The 24,493-nt window shown below is 40.6% G+C and overlaps 1 protein-coding gene across 1 annotated transcript; it reads right to left on the reverse strand.

Annotated features, from left to right (window-relative positions):
- Positions 1-6,928: 6,928 nt before the first annotated feature.
- LOC133558172 (potassium voltage-gated channel subfamily A member 1-like) lies at positions 6,929-19,364 on the reverse strand. Its single transcript, XM_061909349.1, has 3 exons — positions 18,917-19,364; positions 17,953-18,691; positions 6,929-10,012 (listed from the first exon to the last, which is right to left on the reverse strand). Exons 2-3 carry the CDS (start codon positions 18,625-18,627, stop codon positions 9,116-9,118), a joined length of 1,572 nt encoding a protein of 523 aa, XP_061765333.1. The 5' UTR covers positions 18,628-18,691; positions 18,917-19,364; the 3' UTR covers positions 6,929-9,115.
- Positions 19,365-24,493: the final 5,129 nt, after the last annotated feature.

A 24,493-nucleotide genomic window follows, 5' to 3' on the forward strand; every position in this document is an offset into this window, starting at 1 on the left:
CCCAGTTGCACATTCGGCTACGACCCGATCATTGAGAGCTAAACATCCTGGTCAGATAAGGCCATCAGGCCTGTGATGAGTTGGCGACTTGTCCAGGGTGTACCCCGCCTACCGCCCAAATGCAGCTAAGATGGGCTCCAGAAGCCCCCGCCAAGAACCATTCTCTACAAGCGGTAGAGAATGGTTGGTTGATTTAAAGACCTACTGAAATTAGATTTTCTTATTTAAACGGGGTTAGCAGGTCCATTCTATGTGTCATACTTGATCATTTCACGATAGTGCCATATTTTTGCTGAAAGGATTTAGTAGAGAACATCCACGATAAAGTTCGCAACTTTCGGTGCTAACAGAAAAGCCCTGCCTTTACCAGAAGTCGCAGACAATGACGTCACATGTTGATGGCTCCTCACATCTTCACATTGTTTATAATGGGAGCCTCCAACAAAAACAGCTATTTGGACCAAGAAAACAACAATTTTCCCATTAATTTGAGCAAGGATGAAAGATTCGTTTTTGAGGATATTGATAGCGACGGACTACAAAAAAAAAAAAAGTTAAAAAAAAAAAATCACGCGATTGCATTGGGACGGATTCAGATGTTTTTAGACACGTTTACTAGGATAATTCTTGGAAATCCCTTATCTTTCTATTGTGTTGCTAGTGTTTTAGTGAGTTTAACATTACCTGATAGCCGGAGGGGTTTGTCCACGGGTGTCTTGACGCCAATGTCTCAGGGAAGTCGACGGCAGCGTTATGGGCGGCAAAAGCTCATCTGATCTCCAGTAAGTCCCGACTTTTTACCACAATTTTCTAACCGAAACATGCTGGTTGACATTCGGTTGGGATCCATGTTCGCTGTGATCCATAGTAAAGTTTCACCTCTGTGAATTTTAAACAAGGAATCACCTTGTGTTTGTGTGGCTAAAGGCTAAAGCTTCCCAACTCCATCTTTTTACTTTGACTTTTCCAATATTAATTGAACAAATTGCAAAGAAGTAAGCAACACAGATCTCCAAAAGACTGTGTAATTATGCGGTTAATTATGTGTGTGCGAAGCGCTCATATTTCCTAACAGCCCGTGACGTCAAGCGTACACGTCATCATTATGCGAAGTTTTCAAGAAAAAAACTCCCGGGAAATTTAAAATTGCAATTTAGTAAACTAAAAAGGCCGTATTGGCATGTGTTGCGGGCTTCACGGTGGCAGAGGGGTTAGTGCGTTCAAATTCCTTTCTGTGTGGAGTTTGCATGTTCTCCCCGTGAATGCGTGGGTTCTCTCCGGGTACTCCGGCTTCCTCCCACTTCCAAAGACATGCACCTGGGGATAGGTTGATTGGCAACACTAAATTGGCCCTAGTGTGTGAATGTGAGTGTGAATGTTGTCTGTCTATCTGTGTTGGCCCTGCGATGAGATGGCGACTTGTCCAGGGTGTACCCTGCCTTCTGCCCGATTGTAGCTGAGATAGGCGCCAGCGCCCCCCGCGACCCCAAAAGGGAATAAGCGGTAGAAAATGGATGGATGGATGGGCATGTGTTGCAATGTTAATATTTCATCATTGATATATAAACTATCAGACTGCGTGGTGGGTAGTAGTGGGTTTCAGTAGGCCTTTAAGGCAGATTTGTCAATCCAGGTCGCACGTTGGTGCTGGTATGCACATGCCAATATATATATATAAAAAAAAAATTTAAAGTTAAAATCTTTTTTTTTTTTTACTTGGGACTTCTGGAGGGCTCGATTTTGGAAGGGTGGGCCATACACAGCCCGCGGTCTGTAGTTGTCTTACTAAATCCGAATTTTTCTCTCTCTCTCTCTTTCAGTGTCAGTCTATTTGTATTTGCGTATGACTTTCTCTTCTACTGGTACCAATTGCATTATTTTAGTTTTACTAAGATTCGAATATAGTCTGTTTTTATCAAACCTTTTATGTGTTATTTTCTTGTGTTGTTATTTGCATTATCTTCTGTGTTCTCTCCTGAACAAAAACAGACGTCGTGTCGAGTGTTTACCTGGCACAAGACGCTGTGCACTGTGACTCTCCAGCGTTGATGGCGAACTTTTACTTCCCATACTTGTCTTCTTTTCTAGGGTGTTGGGAATGCAATGTAGAAGCTTTCCACGATTCTCGCGGGTGGAGAAAAAAAACACGCAAAAAACAAAGTTCGTAGCAATGGCGCCCTGTAGTCACGTGAGTGCCCTTCGACCAATCATTGAGGAGATGTCCTGAAACCGAGTTGGCCATACTGGCTATGAGCTACAGCCGCCCCCTAGTGGACAAATGCAAATACACGGCCTGCTGATGTTCATTAATGACTGGTTTAAAAAAATTTTTAAAAACCTTGATAAAGTTAAAATTATGATCATTTTCAATGATATGTGGGTGGAACAGACCGAATCATTTAAAAATGGTTAAAATGTGTAGGTAAGTGTTGTTGTTGAAGCCGACCTTATATCTATTCAAATGTTATACTAGGCTTCAGTAATGCACTGATATTGATTGATTGATTGATACTTTCATTAGTAGATTGCACAGTTCAGTACGTATTCTGTACAATTGACCTCTAAATGGTAACACCCGAATAAGTTTTTCAACTTGTTTAAGTTGGGTTCCACGTTAATCAATTTATGGTACAAATATATACTCTCAGCATAATACAGTCATCACACAGGTTAATCATCATAGTATATACATTGAATTATTTACATTATTTACAATCCGGGGGTGGGATGAGGAGCTTTGGTTGATATCAGTACTTCCGTCATCAACAATTGCATCAACAGAGAAATGGACATTGAAACAGTGTAGGTCTTACTTGGTAGGATATGTACAGCCAGCAGAGAACATAGTGAGTTCAGATAGCATAAGAGCAAGTAAATACATTACAAGTAAATTTGATTATTTACATTAGGTTATTTATAATCCGGGGAGATGGGATGTGAATGGAGGGGGGTATTAGTAAAGGGTTGAAGTTGCCTGGAGGTGTTGTTATAGAGTGGTTTTGAAGGAATATAGAGATGCACTTACTTGTACACCTGTTGGGAGTGCATTCCACATTGATGTGGCATAGAAAGAGAATGATTTAAGACCTTTGTTGGATCGGAATCTGGGTTTAGCGTGGTTTGTGGAGCTGCTCCTGAGTGTGTGCGTGTAGATGTCATCAGGTCACCTTTTTTTTTATGTGCGTGGCAGTGACACTGACACAAACTATCGCACAGTATTAGAGTTACACATGCCTTCCGTGGGTCATCACTCTCATGTTATGAAAAGAAAGGGCTTATGTGTTCCAGGAAAATCGAGGATAAAAACCGTCCATAGTCACGCAGCTGCATGTGCAGACTGTGAGACATGGCCGTATTAGAATGGAACACGTTCAGCAATCTGGTTTATAGTGGGGCAAAAAAGTATTTAGTCAGCCACCGATTTTGCAAGTTCCCCCACTTAAAATGATGACAGAGGTCTGTAATTTTCATCATAGGTACACTTCTACTGTGAGAGACAGAATGTGAAAAAAAATCCATGAATTCACATTGTAGGAATTTTAAATAATTTATTTGTAAATTATGGTGGAAAATAAGTATTTGGTCACTTCAAACAAGGAAGATCTCTGGCTTTCACGGACTGTAACTTCTTCTTTACGAAGCTCTTCTGCCCTACACTTGTTACCTGTATTAATGGAACCTGTTTGAACTCGTTATCTGTATAAAAGACACCTGTTCACAGCCTCAAACAGTCAGACTCCAAACTCCACTATGGCCAAGACCAAAGAGCTTTCGAAGGACACCAGGAAAATAATTGTAGACCTGCACCAGACTGGGAAGAGTGAATCTACAATAGGCAAGCAGCTTGGTGTGAAAAAACTCAACTGTGGGAGCAATTATTAGACAATGAAAGACATACAAGACCACTGATAATCTCCCTCGATCTGGGGCTCCATGCAAAATCTCATCCCGTGGGGTCAGAATGATCATGAGAACGGTGAGCAAAAATCCCAGAACCACACGGGGGGACCTGGTGAATGACCTGCAGAGTGCTGGGACCAAAGTAACAAAGGTTACCATCAGTAACACACTACGCCGACAGGGAATCAAATCCTGGAGTGCCAGACGTGTCCCCCTGCTTAAGCCAGTGCATGTCCAGGCCCGTCTGAAGTTTGCCAGAGAGCACATGGGAGAATTTCATGTGGTCAGATGAAACCAAAATATAACTTTTTGGTATAAACTCAATTTGTCGTGTTTGGAGGAGGAAGAATACTGAGTTGCATCCCAAGAACACCATACCTACTGTGAAGCATTGGGGTGGAAACATCATGCTTTGGGGCTGTTTTTCTGCTAAGGGGACAGGCCGACTGATCCGTGTTAAGGAAAGAATGAATGGGGCCATGTATCGTGAGATTTTGAGCCAAAACCTCCTTCCATCAGTAAAGGCTTTGAATGCTTGACCAAATACTTATTTTCCACCATAATTTACAAACAAATTCTTTAAAATTCCTACAATGTGAATTCCTGGATTTTTTTTTCACGTTCTGTCTCTCACAGTTGAAGTGCATCTATGATGAAAATTACAGACCTCTGTCATCATTTTAAGTGGGAGAACTTGCACAATCGGTAGCTGACTAAATACTTTTTTGCCCCACTGTATATTCAACACTTTTTATAAAAATAATCAATACTTTTGTCATAATCATGGTACAAACGTATATCTCGCTGTCTATATGCATCACTACCTTTGCAACATACTGCATTTATGCACTGGACATTTAATTAGGTACCACACAAGATACAGGGCTGCACTACATCAGACTGGGTGCTATATACTGAAAACAGCACTCAACCACAATATTATAAACAGTAGTACCTCAGTGTTTGTCAATTTTTATCCGCTCCAAAAGAGTCCGTCGAAAACCCACACATTTTTTTTCTCCCATAACAAATAATGTAAATTCAATTAATCCGTTCCAGACACCCAAAATATGAATACATAGGGAGGAGGGCAAGGGAACGCTACACAAATGCCACCTTCTACAAGTCTTCTTTCTAGAATTCAATATTAGTTCTCACCTTCTTTATCAAAGGGTTGTTACCCGCAACATTCTTTTTGTCCTTAGGTGGCTTGTGTTGTAGTTCTACTTACTGTATTTTTTAAAAAGTAAATAACTAGATAGTCAACTAGTGATGACATCATAAAGGGGTGTTTTTTTTTGTTTGTTTTGTAATAAAAAAAACTAATTCAAAACAAGGGATGGGCACCAAATTCCCTCTGCCTGGGAATCAATACCGGTATTCAACGGCTTAAATTGTCGATACTTCTGTGTGTTCAGTTTCAGTTCAGTTCAGTTCAGTTTATTTGGAACATGCACACAATACAATTTAATGCATCACATACGTCCAGTTGTTTCGTTACAGCACGTTCGAAAATAAGTAGGAAGAAGCTGAGCCTATTTAATCCTACCCCTTTAATACTATAGCAATGTTATCCCATTTACTTTTTCTCTGTAACAGAACAGTAAATAAATAAATAATGAATAAGTAATATACCATAGTAAGTAAAAAAAATATTAAATACATAAATAATCTTTATCTAAAAAAAAAAATAATAAAGTGTTCAAGATGTTCATCATAATTGTTATTGTTCTGTCTACTTCGTGTGTTCATGTGTTATCAAATGTTAATTTTTTTAATAATACAATCTCATTTTTTTATTCAACGGTTAACAGATAGTTGATTATGATAACAGTGTTATCAGAGTCTCATTTGCAAGTATTATATAGTAGATTTTGCATGCAGTTGCAATTCCAAGACATATGTGGCAGTAGTGTATAGGCTACAGCAGAGCCGTGTGTACAACGTATGGACAACTCGGTTACGGCGTTGATGTCCAACATAGCGCCATGAAGTCACGTAAGGGGCTTCTGACCAATCAGACAGGATGACCAGATGATAAATAATTGGTCAAAATCCCCTCACGTGACAAATGGGTGCCCTTTTGGACGTCAACTCTGAAACCGAGTTGTCCATACTCTCTCCGTGCATGTCTCTGGGCGACAGTGAGAGTCTGTGTAGAGTCGTCTTGGCCCTTAAGCTATATCTCGTCTTCTATCGCGCCCTAGAAAGTATTTATACTGTATGTATTGTATTTATTACACACCAGCTGTTTAATTGTAACGTGCATCTTAGTTGTAGATTTCATTTCCAAATTTGAATATGTTCAAATTGCTATGGAAAATTGCCAATGCTAATATAGTAAGTGGCATGTCTATGAAAAATCCAATGTAAATTAGCATTGAGGTAGCGTATTTTGAAAAGTGAAGCATTACTGTAGGGTTGAGTGTTTTCTAGCAGACATACTTGCTTTGTTGGAATGGAAATTATTTTGAGACAGTCTGACTGAGTCCTCTCTGTGTGCTACCTAAGTGCGTTTTATGTCCGCCCAGCGTTTGATCCGGCTGAGTCGTCAACTAAACGTGACAATATGTGCAACGATGGTATCCAAAAACGATATCCGGTCGTATCGTCGGGATATAGTCGGTGCGTAAGTAATGCCATGTGTACGTTTGTAAACCTCACTCCCTGACAATTTCAAGAGTGTGCTGGTCGCTGAGTAAGCCAGCACAGACTTTTAGCTCGGTGGTCAGCACACTTGCCTCTCATGCAGACCTCCAGGATTCAATCCACGTCCAGAATGGGATTAAAGCAACGGGCCGAGCAACCTGGGTTACACCTGTAATAGCACCGAATTTGGTTAAAAATTTCGAACAGGGTGCTTTGTTGGGCCGTACGATAATTGAGATAGAGTTCGAAAACCAAGCAGATTTTGGGCACGGCAGTGATTGAGGTATAATGACCACTGCTCTAATAGTGGAAGTCAAAACCTAACATTATAATCTTAAGAAATAATTTCAAATTCACTAATAACCACAGCTACTGTATAGAAAATTAAATAAATATGGCATTTATTAAAACATTCAGGAGTCATTCAGTTCTCATTAAGTGTTGAAAGACGGTGTGTTTTTACAGGAACTTCACTGTCTTCACATGAATGCTGTGTATGGGCAAAAGAATGCGGAGAATGCAGAGTTGGTTTACAAAAGATCCCGATGTGTTTGCAAATCGAGAAAGCCTCATGTGTTTCCAGTTAGAAATATGCAAAGTGACGACAAAATAAGACGTCATAGTGTCTGGACAAACAAATACATTCTCAAAATCCAGCAAGGAGGTATTTAAAAAAATAAAAAAACTGAATGTCACATTTCAGCAACAAAAAATGCTGTTGAAATGCAACTTTAGATTAGTCAGTGTCCATCTTGTACAGCAATGTAGTAGATGTTCTAGCCACTGGAAAAAGAGTCAACACAAAGAAGGTATTGTCTAAATCGCATTAATAGAGCTCACCGTCAACATGTCCAAATGTTGGAATCAGGCTTTTTGTGGCTCTCAACATGGTCTTTATTATTATTTACCACTCTACCCTAAACCTACAGATCTGCAACTAAAAAAGTTGTGTTTTTTTTTTTTTTTAAATAGTGCCAACAAACATTATAAAATATTTAAAATGGGAGTTTTAATAATCATATATCATAAATGATAAATATGTCGAGTGTTTGTGATTTTCATATGATAATCATTAGTGGATAATAATAATCATATATCATCATTCTATTATATTATTAGTAGTGAATCTAATCGGGGTTATGCCTCTCCTGTGATTAAAAACTAGCAAATTCTGTATTCTACATGTATTCAAGGGTCCTTGAACGCACCACAATATGTGGTATGAAATGCAAAAGCGAAACTTTGTCTGATGTTGCCATAAATAGATGCATCATATTTGTACCTTGCTTTTATCACCTCACCCTGGTTTCCGAATGTGTGCAAATGCCTAAAGGTGAGCTTTGAAGACGTTATGTACGACATCTGTGCTGAGTGAACAGTGAAGTGTTACGCTACCAAAAAGAATGACCTAATTTGCCTATATGCAAAGGGTTACGGGTAATATTACACAGTCCTAATTTTGTTCAAACAACCCGATTATTGAACTTTGACAGCAAAATTAGTTCAAAATTTAGATTTAAGGCTTCACGGTGGCAGAGGGGTTAGTGCGTCTGCCTCACAATACGAAGGTACTGCAGTCCTGGGTTCAAATCCAGGCTCGGGATCTTTCTGTGTGGAGTTTGCATGTTCTCCCCATGAATGCGTGGGTTCCCTCCGGGTACTCCGGCTTCCTCCCACTTCCAAAGACATGCACCTGGGGATAGGTTGATTGGCAACACTAAATTGGCCCTAGTGTGTGAATGTGAGTGTGAATGTTGTCTGTCTATCTGTGTTGGCCCTGCGATTAGGTGGCGACTTGTCCAGGGTGTACCCCGCCTTCCGCCCGATTGTAGCTGAGATAGGCGCCAGTGCCCCCCGCGACCCCGAAAGGGAATAAGCGGTAGAAAATGGATGGATGGATTTAGATTTAAATTAAAAAAAACATCTTAATTTTTTTACAAAAAGCACAGGTTATGATCATGTGCTCCCTTGAGTCGTTGTGTCCCTAAACAACCATGGAGCAGGGATATTCAATTAAATTATTTTGGGGGCCACATTTCCAGAAAAGCTATGGACCGGGGGGGTCTGGACTATTTTCCTGAGAACCAAGGTCCTCTACAGTGGACATTTGAATTTGGTCGTTTTATTTTGTCAGAGTTACAGGAGCACTCTGTTTTATTTAAGGATTGTCTGCAAAAAAAATCATCACAATTACAGCATTCCAGTGTTTTTAGGAATTTGCTGCAAAAGTGTTTGAACTTCCTGGCCGGATTATGCCCCCGGGCCGCTAGTTTAATACCCCTGACTTCAGAGTGTTTATGGAATTCATGTTTACCTCAACGGAGCGCCGGCAGCACTCACGCAGCCCCAGACCGTGCTTGACTAGGCAAGACCCTCTTAACGTGTTGCTGGGTATTGAGATGGCTGTGTGTTGACAGTATATCCATAGAAGCTGTACACTGACTAGTCTAAAGTAAATCCAAGGTTACAGTATTGTCCTTTGAGAGGATGCCGTAATGCAAACGTACAAATTGTGTATATCCTGAGGATACTCATTAGTCAATAAGACATGTGGAGATCCTCCTGTTCACACCTGGGTGACAAGCGGTTCCCGTAGTTGACCATTTCCTACCAATGCAGCGTTCGGTTCCATGTTCGGTCTAGCAAGAGTTTCATTCAAATTATCATAGGTCCCACCGATGGCGTAATAACCCTCCTCTGGATACTGGTTCTCCTCCTGTGTTTCCTCGCCCTCATCGTCCTCGTCTTCCCACGTCGAGCTAGTGACGTGCGCGTACCGGCTTCGATCCTCGCACTCCGTTTCACGGTGGTAGAAGTAGCTAAAGTTGGAGACTATGACCGGCACCGGCAGGGAAATGGTAAGCACACCAGCGATGGCACACATGGAGCCCACCAGCTTACCCCACACTGTCTCCGGGTACATGTCACCGTAGCCCACTGTTGTCATGGTGACCACAGCCCACCAGAAAGCGTGCGGTATGCTGACGAAGGCCGTGTCGTTGTGGTCGGCCTCGGCAAAGTAGATGGCGCTGGAGAAAAGGATGACGCCGATAAACAGGAAGAAAATGAGAAGGCCCAGCTCACGCATGCTCGCCTTCAGCGTCTGACCCAGGATCTGAAGTCCTTTGGAGTGACGGGACAGCTTGAAGATCCTGAAGACCCTCACGAGTCGGATAACCCTCACGATGGCCAAGGAAGTGGCGGGACTGGCTTCGTTGCTCCTGGCGAGCTCCGTTCCCAGAGTGACGAAATAGGGCAAAATGGCACTGAAGTCGATGATGTTCATGACATCCTTGAAGAAGTGTATCTTGCTGGGACAGCAGGCAAAACGCATGATGAGCTCGAAAGAGAACCAGCAGATACACACGGTCTCCACAATGAAGAAGGGGTCGTTGAAAACACTGGGGGGTGGTGGCATGTTCTCTGACATGTTCTTTGCTTGGCTGTCATGCTTGTGGAAATTCTGCAGAAATGGTGGACAGATCACAAGGAAACCTGTCAGTCATGTATAAAATCTAAATAATAGATCAATTATCTAGATTTGTCACAACCTTGATCACAAAAAAATGCATACACACTTTAACACCTGACAGCACAATTGAGGTAATTATTTCTTTTCAGATTTACCCCCCCATGGAATTCAAAATGGCAAATATGTTTAAATGCTACTGGAACTTTGAGAGTGGAGATAAAGTGGAAAGAAAACAAAACTATGAACTCATATTTTGAAAATCAAATACATTTTCTTCATAATAAATTACATGCGTGAATACATTTGTTGGTACACCTACTTTGGGAACTTTTAGCTGTAGCTAGCCGAACGACGATCGGCAGCAAGTAAGGTCATGGTCTCATTTTCCTCTCCACGCATACTTGCCAAACTTGAGACCTCCGAATTCGGGAGATGGGGATGGGGGGGCTGTTGAAGTGGGGAGTGGGGGGTATATATATGTTTACTCTATATATATATAAATAATCCGTTCATGAATGAGTATATCTGTTCGGCCACCGTGTTCAATGGAGAAGTCTGATCTACAAAATTTGCAGACAGCATAGCCCTTCCCCTTCGAGCTGTCCTGGATGAACTGAAATTATTTTTTCCAATCATTTTGAAACTTGCAAGCATACTTCTTCTTCTTACTCGTCGTCGCCATGTCTCTTCTTGGTTTTTCTGCTTGATCTCTGTTATGTTTTTGGACATTACTACTTGCCGTAGTTTTGAAGCAATGCATGATGGGAATCCGGATGTTGTGTGTATTAACTTGCCGGCTGGTATAAACACACGCTGAGAAATAGCTCTGTGACTGCCTACTTTATGGGCAATAGATAAACCTATGGATAACGGAAACATATATAATAGTCTCCTTTTCAGTTGAGAGAAGACGCTAAAGGCAGTGCCTTTAAGGCATACCCCCAATATTGTTGTCCGGGTGGAAATCGGGAGAAATTCGGGAAAAGGGTTGCCCCGGGAGATTTTCGGGAGGGGCACTGAAATTCGCGAATCTCCCAGGAAAATCGGGAGGGTTGCAAGTACCGTATTTCCTTGAATTGCCGCAGGGCATATAGTATGCGCCTGCCTTGAATTACTGCCGGGTCAAACTCGCTTCCCAAAGCAATTAGCGCATGCTTAGTATTACCGCCTGGTCAAACTCGTGACATCACGAGTGACACTTCCCCTGTCATCATTTTCAAAATGGAGGAGGCTGATTTCTATCCCGGTAATTTGAAATTGCATAAAGGGAAGAAAATTAAGAGCTATTCAGTAGGATTTAAGGTCCAAGCTTACATCACACTCAAATTTTTACTGCATACCTTTGGTAAGTGCCGGAGTGAGATAAGGTTTTAAAATAATTAGCGCATGCTTGCTTTTACCGCATGCCTTTGGTAAGTGCCGGAGTGAGAAGAGGTTTTAAATCAATTAGCGCCCCGGCGGAAACTCAAGGAATTACGGTATGTCTCCAATGTGCCTGAAATTAATTGTTTTGCTTCTATTTAATCATATTATATAGCATACAATTTTAGGTCAGCTTCATAACAAGCTAGCTAATGTACTTATTCTAGTCATAGTCCTTTATTTCCTTAATAGTCTCAAAAAAAGATGGGAGCTAGCTTTAGCAAATTTTAACTATAATTACCTAAATTACATGCAGGTACAAAAATAAATGTCGAAAATAGTCGTAAAACTACTCCGACATAAAATAAAAAATATTTTGCACTTTATAAAATAAAGTGGGCTTCACAGTGGCAGAGGGGTTAGTGCGTCTGCTTCACCATACAAAGGTTCTGAGTAGTCAGGGTTCAATCCCTGGCTCGGGATCTTTCAGTGTTGAGCCTGCATGTTCTCCCCTTGAATACGTGGGTTCCCTCCGGGTACTCCGGCTTCCTCCCACTTCCAAAGACATGCACCTGGTGATAGGTTGATTGGCAACACTAAATTGTCCCTAGTGTGTGAATGTGAGTGTGAATGTTGTCTGTCTATCTGTGTTGGCCCTGCGATGAGGTGGCGACTTGTCCAGGGTGTACTCCGCCATCCGCCCGATGGTAGCTGAGATAGGCACCAGTTCCCTGACCCCAAAAGGAATAAGCGGTAGGAAATGGATGGATGGATGAAATAAAGTGCAAAATGTATACTAAAGTATTACCAGTAGCAGTCATAAACATCTAAATGACAAGCAGGTAAGGTACATGTTTGCTTCATTTTTTGAATTTGATATACATAGTCCTCGACTTTGTTTTTGTTTTTTTGTTTTTTTACATATTATATTAATGAGACACATATTCGCCATGCCGCTATCTTTGTGTTGCTTCTTACTAATACTCTAAACACTACTAATATTATGAATACTCTAATACTAAAAACAACCACACACATATTTGGCAAAGTATAGAATTTGAACTGGTAGCCTTGCTAAGCTTTGAAGACAGATTTGAAAATGTTATTGGAACTTTAAGAGTGTGTATTAAGAAAATAGACAACAAAACCATGCGTTCATGTTTTGAAAATGAAATATATTTTCTTTATACGATATATTCAAAGTATAAAGAAAATATATTACTACTACCTGAACTCGTAGCTTTAGCATTAGCAGTAGCAGCTGACAGCTAACTGAACGACAAGTGGTTGCAGGTAAGGCAATGGTCTCTTTTTCTCTGTTAATACATTATTTTGTTTCTATTTAATCATTAATCATACAATTTTAAGACAGTTTCATAACGATCTAGCTCTCCATTTTGTCTTTAGACCAAAACATTGCTCTCAAAGTACCACCATAATGACAAACATTAAAATGCAGTAGGATAGTAGGCCTAAGTAAACATAAAAAACAAGGCGCGGGTTTTATTTAACAATTATATTTGATATTTTTGACCACTGTAACATCACACACAGTTTGAACGGTAACACTGTTTGATTATTAAAAAATAAAACCTTGTATTTTAATCAAGTATTTATTTTGCCTACCACTAGATGGAGCCCACGTACCGCTTATGGTACACATACCACCGTTTGAGAATCACTGTTTTAGACCAAAGACCAGACGTGGACTAGCTTTAGCATGCTTCAGCTAAAATTAGCTACATGAAAGTAAGGTATAAAAAAATAATACAACGGACAAAAATGGTCAGAAAACTACTCTTACATTGAATAAAAATACATTAATTAATACGGGATAATATGTGGTTATATATTTATTGACACCATTTTTATGTGAACACAGACAAAGCGTTAATAGCAGTTACATTAAATGACAGACAGGTAAAGATTGTGTCTACGTTTTTGCTTCTTTTTTATTTTGATGTACCAAATCCTCCTATATGATTATTGTTGTATGGATTAAATAAATGAGGCAAACAATATCTCTCTATGGCTCTCACCGAAAGCGGACATTTCCCTTCCCTCTCCCTTGTCCCTCCTGCTTTAGCATCTTTTGTGTTGTCTTGGAGCCTCTTTTTGAACTGCTTTCCAAAATCTGAAAACTGGATTCGATCAACTTTCTTCTCAACAAAATTTGACAAGATCTTCTCGACGAGAAGGTTGGGTTTGAAGGAGGCTGCCTGTCCTTATGTGTCGTGGCGTTGTTTGACACATGTTGAACTCTGGAGAGGGGTACCGGGCGCCTGGTGATTATTTTCAGTCGAGGATGTTGAAGACATCTGTCTATTCGGAACTAAGATAACAGGACATCTGCTCATTGGAGTAATTGTTCCTCAGCGTATTGACTAATTGGAAGATTCTGGCAGCCGTTCAAGGTACCCCTAAGCTGCTACAAATGATAGTAACATTGGCAAAACTCAGACTTTAGGGATTTTGGACTAAATCGCAAACTGGATAACATCTTGGAGAAGCTGTCTGCGCTGCAAAGTATGATGGATTTGAGGACCATATGATGGATTTGAGGACCATAAATAGACAATTAGAGTGAAATTTTTAGATTTGTTTCTGCTCGCAGAAAGCAGAAACATATTTTTCCTAGATTGTTTATTCTGGTTGGAGCGACCCGGCGTAGTAGTTTGTTCGCGACTCTCCCAAAGGAATAGTGCCTTGAAGACGCTACAAATTCCTTCCCTGTCTTTGACTTTTGTTGGACTGACTCGCTGTGTTATTGCGATCACACCAATCGAGAACCAAATCGGCTTTTCGAGCTTGCACACACGCAAAATACGTCCATGGAAAATACAATCCCCACGCACACGTACCCCACACCCCATTATCCAGGCTATTGTCGCTTCAGCCCCGTGGTTTTATGGATAATAAAGAAGTGCCCCCGGTGCTCGCAGCTTCGGGCCGGATGCCCACCCCGTCTCCCCTAATTGCAGGTCACGAGCTTTCTGTCGTAATATGCATAAGTGCTTTGCTCAAGTTTTTTTTCCTGGTCTCAAACTGAACCCCGCCCCTTTCCCCACAGGTGTTTAAAGTTTGGGACTTGCTCTTTTATCTCCTCTTCCTCACCCAATGTTTTATCATTTTCCCACCTTTAGGGGGCGCTGCCGTTGTGGGGACCAATAAGTGTTCCTGTTTTATATACCCAGTGTGATATTGTCTGAACTTGAACGGGTTTGTACTGAAAATGTATCGTTGTTGTACTTGTTACGTGCAATGATAATAAAGCTCCATTCATTACATTCAATCATACTTGCCAACCCCCCCAGATTTTCCGGGAGACTCCCGAAATTCAGCACCTCTTCCGAAAACCTACCTGAAGAAATTTTCTCCCGAAAATCTCCCGAAATTCAGCCCGAGCTGGAAGCCACGCCCCCTCCAGCTCAAACATGCACAATTCGAAGCTTGAAAAGGAGGATTGCAGGCGGATCTTACGGCATTTAAAGTCATTTTTAAAAACGACTGCTAATCCTCCTCTTTTTCAACCGGACGACCGCGGAGAATTAAAGTAGGAACATTAAGAGGGGCGGACTCACCGGCTGTCAGCCATTTTTCCGTCACACAGAGGAAGTCCGCGGGAAGTGAAGAAATACTTCAGGATAAACGTTTTGTTTGTCAAAGATCTTGCATTCACAAGACCGAACCTGGCGGGGGCCAGCACGTCCAAGGGCACAGCTATACCAGGTGGGGCCCGATACACAGCCCGCAGGTGGCGGGGGAGAGGACGACAGAGACGAAAATAGACGCAAACAACACAAAAACGAACAGAGCTGACAGCGAGACACGCCAGGCCAAAGCACATACTGGCGCCATCTTCTGGAAACTCGGAAGTGACGTTACTCAAATAGTGAAAGGTAAGTGTTGGTGTTGTATTTTAGTAACCATCAAGCACAGTACAGTTAGTAGAAAAAATGTGTTTTTATTACTGTGTATTTGATAGGTGCCGTCTGAAATTCAACTATTTCTTTTATTTATATATACAATAAAATACATATATATAGCCAGAGTTCAATATATATGAAATACTCGAGTTGGTGAATTGGCTGTAAATATAGTCCTCCCCTCTTAACCACGCCCCACCCCCGACCACGCCCCTCACCCCCCAACTCCCGAAATCGGAGGTCTCAAGGTTGGCAAGTATGCATTCAATAGTTATGTGACTATTTGAATGATTCTTCTAACTCATACTTCTAAGAAGATTGTATGTAAATATATGTTTGGCGAAGTATAAAATTGTTTTGAAGGACTTTTCTAAAGGGTATACCGTTTTCTCCGTATTCTGATAACCTACATAACTCGAGTATGTTGTTCACCATCTGATTGGCTGTCACTTTTGGCAGCCATCATAAACCAGTTGACATTTACAGCTTTACATTTCAATCATAGTTGCTTCAATCTCCCTTTCAGTCCACCTGTCTTTCCATTTTGCACGTCAGTTAACGCGTCATTCAAACAAATATACAGTAGTTGTAATTTAGGTTTAGGGCTCTAAACTGGACACTAAATATGTTTGTTTTGTTAAGTAGAGCTTTAAAAACACAATTTGTTTTGCATTTGGCAGTAGGTCAGTGAGTGTTTATCACTAAAGGTGGCTATCCTAAGTGTCGATCACCTCGGAGGGCTCTCCTCACACTAAATATAACCCTGTGAGATGACTGAAGAGAAATAGGAGAGTGTCTCGCTGTACCACTTCCCATCAATCCCCACATTCATCACAGCGCTATCGTCGACCACCAATGCGGTGCAGTGGGTCTTGGACTGGACTAAGTTACAGTACTTTCCTGGCAGTGTACAAAGGCAGGCTACTGCTGAAGGAATGCGTTAACATGACCCGATGCATTCTACTCATCCTGTGAGACCTTTCAGTGTCCTGTTCTAAGCCGGCAAAAGGCTTTGGCAGCCTGTTTGCTCATGCGTATGGGTGACCTTTTCCTCTGCACACCTAACCTCATCTTCTTTAGATGCATTAAGCCTCACCCGTTTTCACCTTCCTAAATCCATGCGTATTAAATGTAGCAGGGGGTTAGGCCATGCACAACTTGTCTCCTTGTCACTATTTTCCTCTCCCCACTGATGAGTGACCTATTAACTTTCTTGTAGATGGAAAAAGTTTAAAAACTTGCAGTACCAAACCAATTGGTTGTAAGTTGCTAAATAAATGTCACAGTCATATGCCTTCAGGCAGGACTAGTCAACTGGCAGCCTCGGGGCTAGACCTGCCCTTGGCTGGGCCACGAGTCAAGTACAAAATGAACATTTTTGGAGCAGATTCCTAAAAATACAGCACTCTTGTCAAGTGCTCTTTGACTGGTGTTTCTTAAAAACAGCAGAGGGCTCAGGTCATGCAGACAACTTCCGACTAGTATTTTTTCCGTCTTTTAAAACAGCAAAGCAGTCCTACAGACGATCTTTGGTTAGTGTTTATTTTTTTTGATTGTTCCTAAAAACACTAGTTAGGATCTCTGACCAGGGTTTTTGGAGTACATCCTTAAAACAGTAGATCCATATTTTTATACAGCAAAACATTACCTGGTACAGATTTTCATAATGTATGACTTTATTTATGGCTTTAAAAAACATCTGGGAAGAATTTTTGGAACCTAGCTTTCTGATATGGTCCATATACAGAGTGACTCTTGGCTATATTGGGCCCATCCATATAATTTATTTTGAGCCCCTTCTTCCCGTTTTTGAAATTTTTTTTATTCATGTAAAATGATATATATACTGGGCTTCACGGTGGCAGAGGGGTTAGTGCGTCTGCCTCACAATACTAAGGTCCTGCAGTCCTGGGTTCAAATCCGGGCTCGGGATCTTTCTGTGTGGAGTTTGCATGTTCTCCCCGTGAATGCGTGGGTTCCCTCCGGGTACTCCGGCTTCCTCCCACTTCCAAAGACATGCACCTGGGGATAGGTTGATTGGCAACACTAAATTGGCCTTAGTGTGTGAATGTGAGTGTGAATGTTGTCTGTCTATCTGTGTTGGCCCTGCGATGAGTTGGCAACTTGTCCAGGGTGTACCCCGCCTTCCGCCCGATTGTAGCTGAGATAGGCGCCAGCGCCCCCCGCGAACCCCAAAAGAGAATAAGCGGTAGAAAATGGATGGATGGATGGATATATATACTTTTTTTTAGACAAATGTAAAATTGTATTTTTTCATGTATGACATACAAGTTTTTACCTGAGTAAAAAATATAAACTTGCAAATCTCTCAGTCACAACTTTGATCATGATTCCATCCCCGTACGATTGTTTACCAACCCAGCACGATGCTGTGTGCCGCGAGTGATACTGAATGTCTGGGAAAATGTGCTATTATTTTATTATCAGTGATGGAGCAGGTAGAGGCTAGGAATATTATTTAATATTCTTTAATTGATCATTTACAAGCACCTATTTGCGCATAACAGTGCAGTACGCACAGTGCATAAACTGCATATAGGGGGGAACAATTTGGTTGAACAGCCCTACCTTGAGGTTTAAACATTAATAGACACAAAGTCTACGCCACACAAACAAATGTACCTCTCGTGTCTCCTTCTCAATGCGGAAATCCGGCAAAGTTTCCAGACAAAAGATGAGAATCGACACCACAATGACCATAACGCTGATAATGGCAATGATCCGAGCGGCCGATGAGGACTCAGGGTGTTCAAACAACATCCACAGTTTCTTCTGCGTTTCGTTTGAGGGCAATGGCTTCTCCACCTCTTTAGTGAAACCTTCATCCTCTTTGAAGCGGCTCATGATGTCCTCCCCTAGCTCGTAGAACAACAGCTCATCCATGAAGACGTCCAAGGGGATGTTATTGGGCCTCCGAAGCCTCCCGCCTGACTGGTAAAAGTAGAGGATCGCATCAAAGCAGGCCCGATTTCGGTCCAGGAAGACTTCGTTTCGCAATGGGTCAAAGTAGCGTAACCTCCTTCGTGGGTCACCAAGCATGGAATTAGGGAACTGGGATAAGGTGCGAAGTTGGGTTTCATAACGCATCCCTGAGACGTTAATGACCAGTCTTTCGCTCAGTGGTAATCCTTTCCTGCATACGGCCTTTGAACTCTTCTCTTTTTCATTCTTTTTATTCTCTGTCTCGCCCTTTTCCTCGAGGTTCAGTTGGTTTTTCATCTCTTTATCTTTTTCTGCATCGCTCTCTTTCCTTCCACCTCCTCTTTCATCTGCGTCCTGTGGGTCACCACGGTCCATCCAAAGTTAGGGGCCGCTACAAATGTCTCACCGGAGAATGTGTTGAACAGAAAGATTTACCCGCCTGAAACAAGAGCATGGTCCCATGAGTGGATACGCTTCTATAGTTAATTAGCATTCCTAATGGCATTCGATGCAGAAAAGATGGACTTAGTTTCCACAGATTCACAAACATATTTACCCAGTGATTACCATACCATACACTATACCAACTTTATTTAATGATAGGGTTTTTTTTCAAATGGTTTAAAAGACTAATGTACTGATTGATAATAGGATGACTACTCACTGATAAATGATCACATTGTTCCTTTCTTATGGCTCAGCAGCTCGTTCGTCTCTTGTTCGTGTCCTTCCAAACGTCTCAGTCTGTCCTCGATGTGCACCCACCGGCAAGCCTGCTAAACCCTCACCAGGTTACACACCAGAGGTTGTTTGCTCAGGGAACCTCCACAATCTTGCGTCGCCTCAGATTTTTTTTTTTGGAATGCTGTTCTGTGGAAATTCAATCCTAGATGGGTGTCCCCTTCCCCCCGTCCTTTTCTCCCCTCATTTTAGCAATGGAGCAACACAGCCTCTCGAATGTCACGTCTGCATTGGACCCAACGGTGTTGGCTTCACTAACAAGCTGGCTTCTCTAGCTGAGGGCCCCCACTGCCCTCAAATGGAATCCCTGCAGACAACCTGGCAGTTTGTTGGTGTTCGTTTCTACACAGCTTCTGATCTTCACCCAAGGTATTCCCTTCAAGCTAGGAGTATCAGGTAATATATATTACGCCAGCAGTTGCAGAAACATGATGTCAGTACAAATCCTTGATCTGATCGCTCAACTAAAAGTCATCATTTTCCTTTTTAAAGCCGTTAATGAAGTATGTAAAAACAAAATCAGATTTTCCCCCAATAAACATACTATGTACAGTGCAATTAATAGCACTCAGCTAGAATAACACTGATATTATTAATAGTGTCGGCAGTCATGGGCTAAAATAAGGAAACATGCAGACAGTATTTGTAATGACTGAATATGATCCTCTGTAAAGAAGTAGTGACATCATTTCATTCATTTAGTGTTGGTGTGTAAAACATACCATGCATGGCCATTGTCAGCGACAGGGTTAAGTTTTGAGGCATTTGCAGTATCAAAATAGTTCCAAGGGTTTTTAAAATGAGAGGTTCTGCATGATATACAGCACATGTCACTAAGGTCATCCAAGGCACTCTGTCACAGCAGCACCCAGAAGACGAGGCTTTGATACTAAGCAGATGTGGGGTTTATTTACAACGGAGCGTGAGTCTTAATGACGAAGAGAAAAGAAGAGGAATTACAAAAAGTGTATATTTCATCAGACATTCCGGATTTTGTTATCCTCGGCGTGTTGTCACATTTGTACCATGCATTTGTTTGATTTGAAACGCACAAGGAGTTTGTCAGGACTTGTTTTACGTATTCATTTACCGAGGCTAAAAACCAGGGTAGAGAGAGCCTTCACAGTGGCAGGGCCCAGACTGTGGAACAACCTTCCGCTGTCCATTAGATCCTCCTAGTCTCCGAGCCAATTTAAATCTAGGCTAAAACATCATTTTAGTCCCTGGCGTTCAAATCCAGTCAGGCAGGATGATTGGTTGTTTTTATTTCTTGTTTTATCCTTTTTTTTTTTCTTTTTTTTTTTTACATTTGAGTATTTTAGGTTATATATTCTGCACTTCTTTTGAGGTACATTTTACTATTGTGTTTTATTCATCCTTCTGTGTTACCATGTAAATGTGACACTATATGCCCATTTTTTTTTTATTGTTGTTGCAACTTGTTTATGCCTGTACAGCACTTTGGCCAACTGGGGTTATTTTTAAATGTGCTATGTCAATAAATAAACTGAACTGAAGTGACTGAAAGAGGAAGAAAATCACCTGACATCACTAGGTCATAGAGATTTTTTCATCTCCTCTATTTTGCTATACTTCACTATTTAAAATTGGATTTCAATATCAAATATGGCACTACCTCTTGCAAATAAAACAATGTCATGCAGAATATGTCCTCGTTTAAATCCTTAATCACATACTTATGTGTTTGTTGACTTTTTTTACTTATTACTTTATTTTCTTTTACTGAAATAGTTGCATTTGTTGTGATTGTCTGTTGTCACCGTTACTGCTTTATTCTACTGCTTCTATTGACTTGTCTTTAACATTTATTGTTGGGAGGACATCTGCTGGTGAAGGGCTTTGCTTACAACTTACAAAGAACTGCTTTTTGCAGACTGGACAATATTTACCATATTTATTTACATATTTAATCCACAATAAAAAAAAAAAAGCCTGCACGGCATAGGAGGTAGGAAATACTGACTCCCAACCCCTCAGCACACTGGGAATCAGCATTACTCCTCTCTACTCAGTTTTACCAGTCACTTTATACTTTTTATTGTCTCGTTTTTTACATTGCCTCTTAGAGTGGTCTTAGGCCATATTGTATATTGCATATTGTGTATATTTTGTTGTTTCTGTATATTGTGTGGTTTCCTCTTTTTTTTTAATGCAAAGCACCTCAGGGAAGCAACCTAAATTTCGTTGGACCTGTACCTGTACATGCACAATGACAATAAAGATCATTCATTCATTATTTTTTGTAAAAGCGAGGACAAAACAAACAAACCAAAAAAAAAAATCCCACCTGGCCTAATTTTGACAGATACGGGCTTAAAGTTTTCTTGCTCTATGATGCTCAACATTTAAATGTCTATAGTTCAAATTGTAAATGCAAACTTTTTATTTATGTACAATCTGGGTGTCTTATTCAATAAAAACCTGTAAAATTAAATTCTTGGTCTGTCATAATGCAACACTTAAAGCATGCTTTAAGGCAGTGGTTCTCAAATGGGAGGAAGCGTATCCCTGGGGGTACTTGAGGGTATGCCAAGGGGTAGGTGAGATTTTTTTTAAATATTCTAAAAATAGCAACAGCTCATCCTTTATAAATATATCTATTGAATAATATTTCAACAAAATATGAATGTACGTTCATAAACTGTGAAAAGAAATACAACAATGCAATGTTCGGTGTTGACAGCTAGATTTTTTGTGACATGTTCCATAAATATTGATGTTAAAGATTTCTTTTTTTGTGAAGAAATGTTTAGAATTATGTTCATGAATCCAGATGGATTTCTATTACAATCCCCAAAGAGGGCACTTTAAGTTGATGATTACTTCTATGTGTAGAAATCTTTATTTATAATTGAATCACTTGTTTATTTTTCAACAAGTTTTTAGTTATTCTTATATCTTTTTTTTCCAAATAGTTCAAGAAAGACCACTAAAAATTAGCAATATTTTGCACTGCTATACAATTTAATAAATCAGAAACTGATGACAAAGTGCTGTATTTTACTTTATTTCTTTTTTCAACCTTAAAATGCTTTGCTCTGATTAGGGGGTACTTGAATTAAAAAAATGTTCACAGAGGGTACATCACTGAAAAAAGGTTGAGAACCACTGTTTTAAGGCACATAAGCATGCTAAAAAGAAACAAAAGGTTTATATGTATACAGTATATACACATGTATACTGTAGGCTGCATTGTTTATACAGTATGCATCTGCCTTGCATTGCAGTCTCTCCTTCCTCCTGCAATGTATTATCGCTAGAGGGCGCTGGTGTTTTGGCATAAAGGCTGGAAAAATCTCTGCCAACAAATGCTGTATTCAAGCACAGGGGGGTAAAACATTGCAATGCAGGCTGTTACATGTTATCTTCCATGCATATAAATTGACGTGTTGACACAGTAATGAGTACTATCAGAATAAAATATGTCTATGCATTGTTAAAAAGGTTAATACTTACCGTAAATGGGTAAGTAGATTAATACCCGTGAAGATATGATTGAAGAACCTCAATGGATAACATCCCAATAATCCTTATCAAGGACACATAAAACATCAGTGGCGGGCCGTGCGCTTCCCACCTAGGCCTTCAGTGATGTCTGACTTTAAAGATTACCTCTCAAAATACCATAATTTATGTCACCACTCAGCTTTAAGGGTTGGAATTGGGGGATAAATAACCATAAATTGGGGCGGCATGGCGTAGTGGGTAGACCGGCCGTGCCAGTAACCTGAGGGTTGCAGGTTCGCTTACCACCTATTGACATCCAAATCGCTGCCGTTGTGTCCTTGGGCAGGACACTTCACCTTTGCCCCCGGTGCCGCTCACACTGGTGAATGAATGATGAATGAATGATTGGTGGTGGTCGGAGGGGCCGTAGGCGCAAACTGGCAGCCACGCTTCTGTCAGTCTACCCCAGGGCAGCTGTGGCCACTGATGTAGCTTACCACCACCAGGTGTGAATGAATAATGGGTTCCCACTTCACTGTGAGCGCTTTGAGTATCTAACAATAGAAAAGCGTGATATAAAGCTAATCCATTATTATTATTATTATTATAAATGATTCCCGGGCGCTGCACCGCTGCTGCCCACTGCTCCCCTCACCTCCCAGGGGGTGATCAAGGGTGATGGGTCAAATGCAGAAAATAATTTCGCCACACCTAGTGTGTGTGTGACAATCATTGATACTTTAACTTTAACTTAACATGACCATTCTTGAAGAAATATTATACAGAAACAAATTTATTCACTACTTTGCATTGTACAAAATGGGTATTTTTCTGGGGCATTTAAAAATCAATAAACCAGCATCAGCAATTAAAACATATCTTATGTTGTACTGTTACAATTAAAATAGCACAAAACATATTAAATGTGATAAATTTAAATAATGAAATATCTGAACTCACATTTAATTGACAGCTGAGCTGGCTTCCGGGGTTGGCCGACATGGTATCACAAGATGTCGTTTCTCTTTAAATATTCTTCTTGAAAATGGCCTTGCAAATATATGTTTTGTCTTGTCTAATCAAAAAAGATGCAGACCAGGCGTGTTGGCTGAGTTCTTAAAGTTTACTCCACAGTGTGCTCATCAATAACATCAAGCTGCCGGCATTTCTAAATTTCAACCTAAACAGGGCTACTGCGCATGCTCTTCACTACTGTGGCATGCTGGGTAATGGAGTTCTAATGTTACCTGGCTCATAACATCACAATATATATCTGCTTTAGGCCAGCTAGAAGGCCTTACTGACAACAACTCGTGATATGATTGGCTTTTAGTGATGTCAGACTTCAATGATTATCCTTCCAAAATACTATAATTTATGTGACCACATGGCCATTGCTGGAGAAATACTATAACGAAACACATTTACGCACTACTGGTCATTGAATCACCTCAACATTGTAGGTTATTTGTTAGGTTATTTTCTGGCGCATTTACAAATCTATTGAAACGCATCAGCAATTACAACATATTTCATAGTACTGTCAAAAATAAAATTGCAAAAAACTTAAGATATATAAAATACATGAACTCACTATTTGACGCAGTGTGGTACTCCTCAAGGACGGCTGAGCTAGCTTCCGGGGTTAGTCGCCGCTGAGCAAGATGTAGTTTCTCTTTAAATATCCTTCTTGATTATGGCCTTGCAATCAATTGTTGTGTTTGATGGATTGTTTTTGGTGTTTAGTTGGAGATGTCTGGTAACATTTCCCTTTGACCAAACATTGACATATGTAATGATCTTAAAAATGTTGTACACACCTATGAGTGAAGGGCATACTGAGTCACAGAGGTGGGTAGAGTTGCCAGAAATTGTACTCAAGTAAGAGTACTGTTACTTTAGAGATTTATTACTCAAGTAAAAGTAAGGAGTAGTCACCCAAATATTTACTTGAGTAAAAGTAAAAAGTATGTTGTGAAAAAACTACTGAAGTACTGAGTAACCTGTTCCTTTCCTCCAGAAACCTCGTCAG

The sequence above is a fragment of the Nerophis ophidion genome, linkage group LG08 (assembly GCF_033978795.1).
Source record: "Nerophis ophidion isolate RoL-2023_Sa linkage group LG08, RoL_Noph_v1.0, whole genome shotgun sequence".
NCBI lineage: Eukaryota > Metazoa > Chordata > Actinopteri > Syngnathiformes > Syngnathidae > Nerophis > Nerophis ophidion.

Excerpts from the sequence above, each read along its gene's own strand:
- LOC133558172 (XM_061909349.1), bottom strand. The coding sequence starts at position 18,627 with ATGGACCGTGGTGACCCACAGGACGCAGATGAAAGAGGAGGTGGAAGG. Across the intron at positions 10,013-17,952 it reads TTGAGAAGGAGACACGAGAG|AATTTCCACAAGCATGACAG; the intron begins GTACATTTGTTT and ends CCATTTCTGCAG.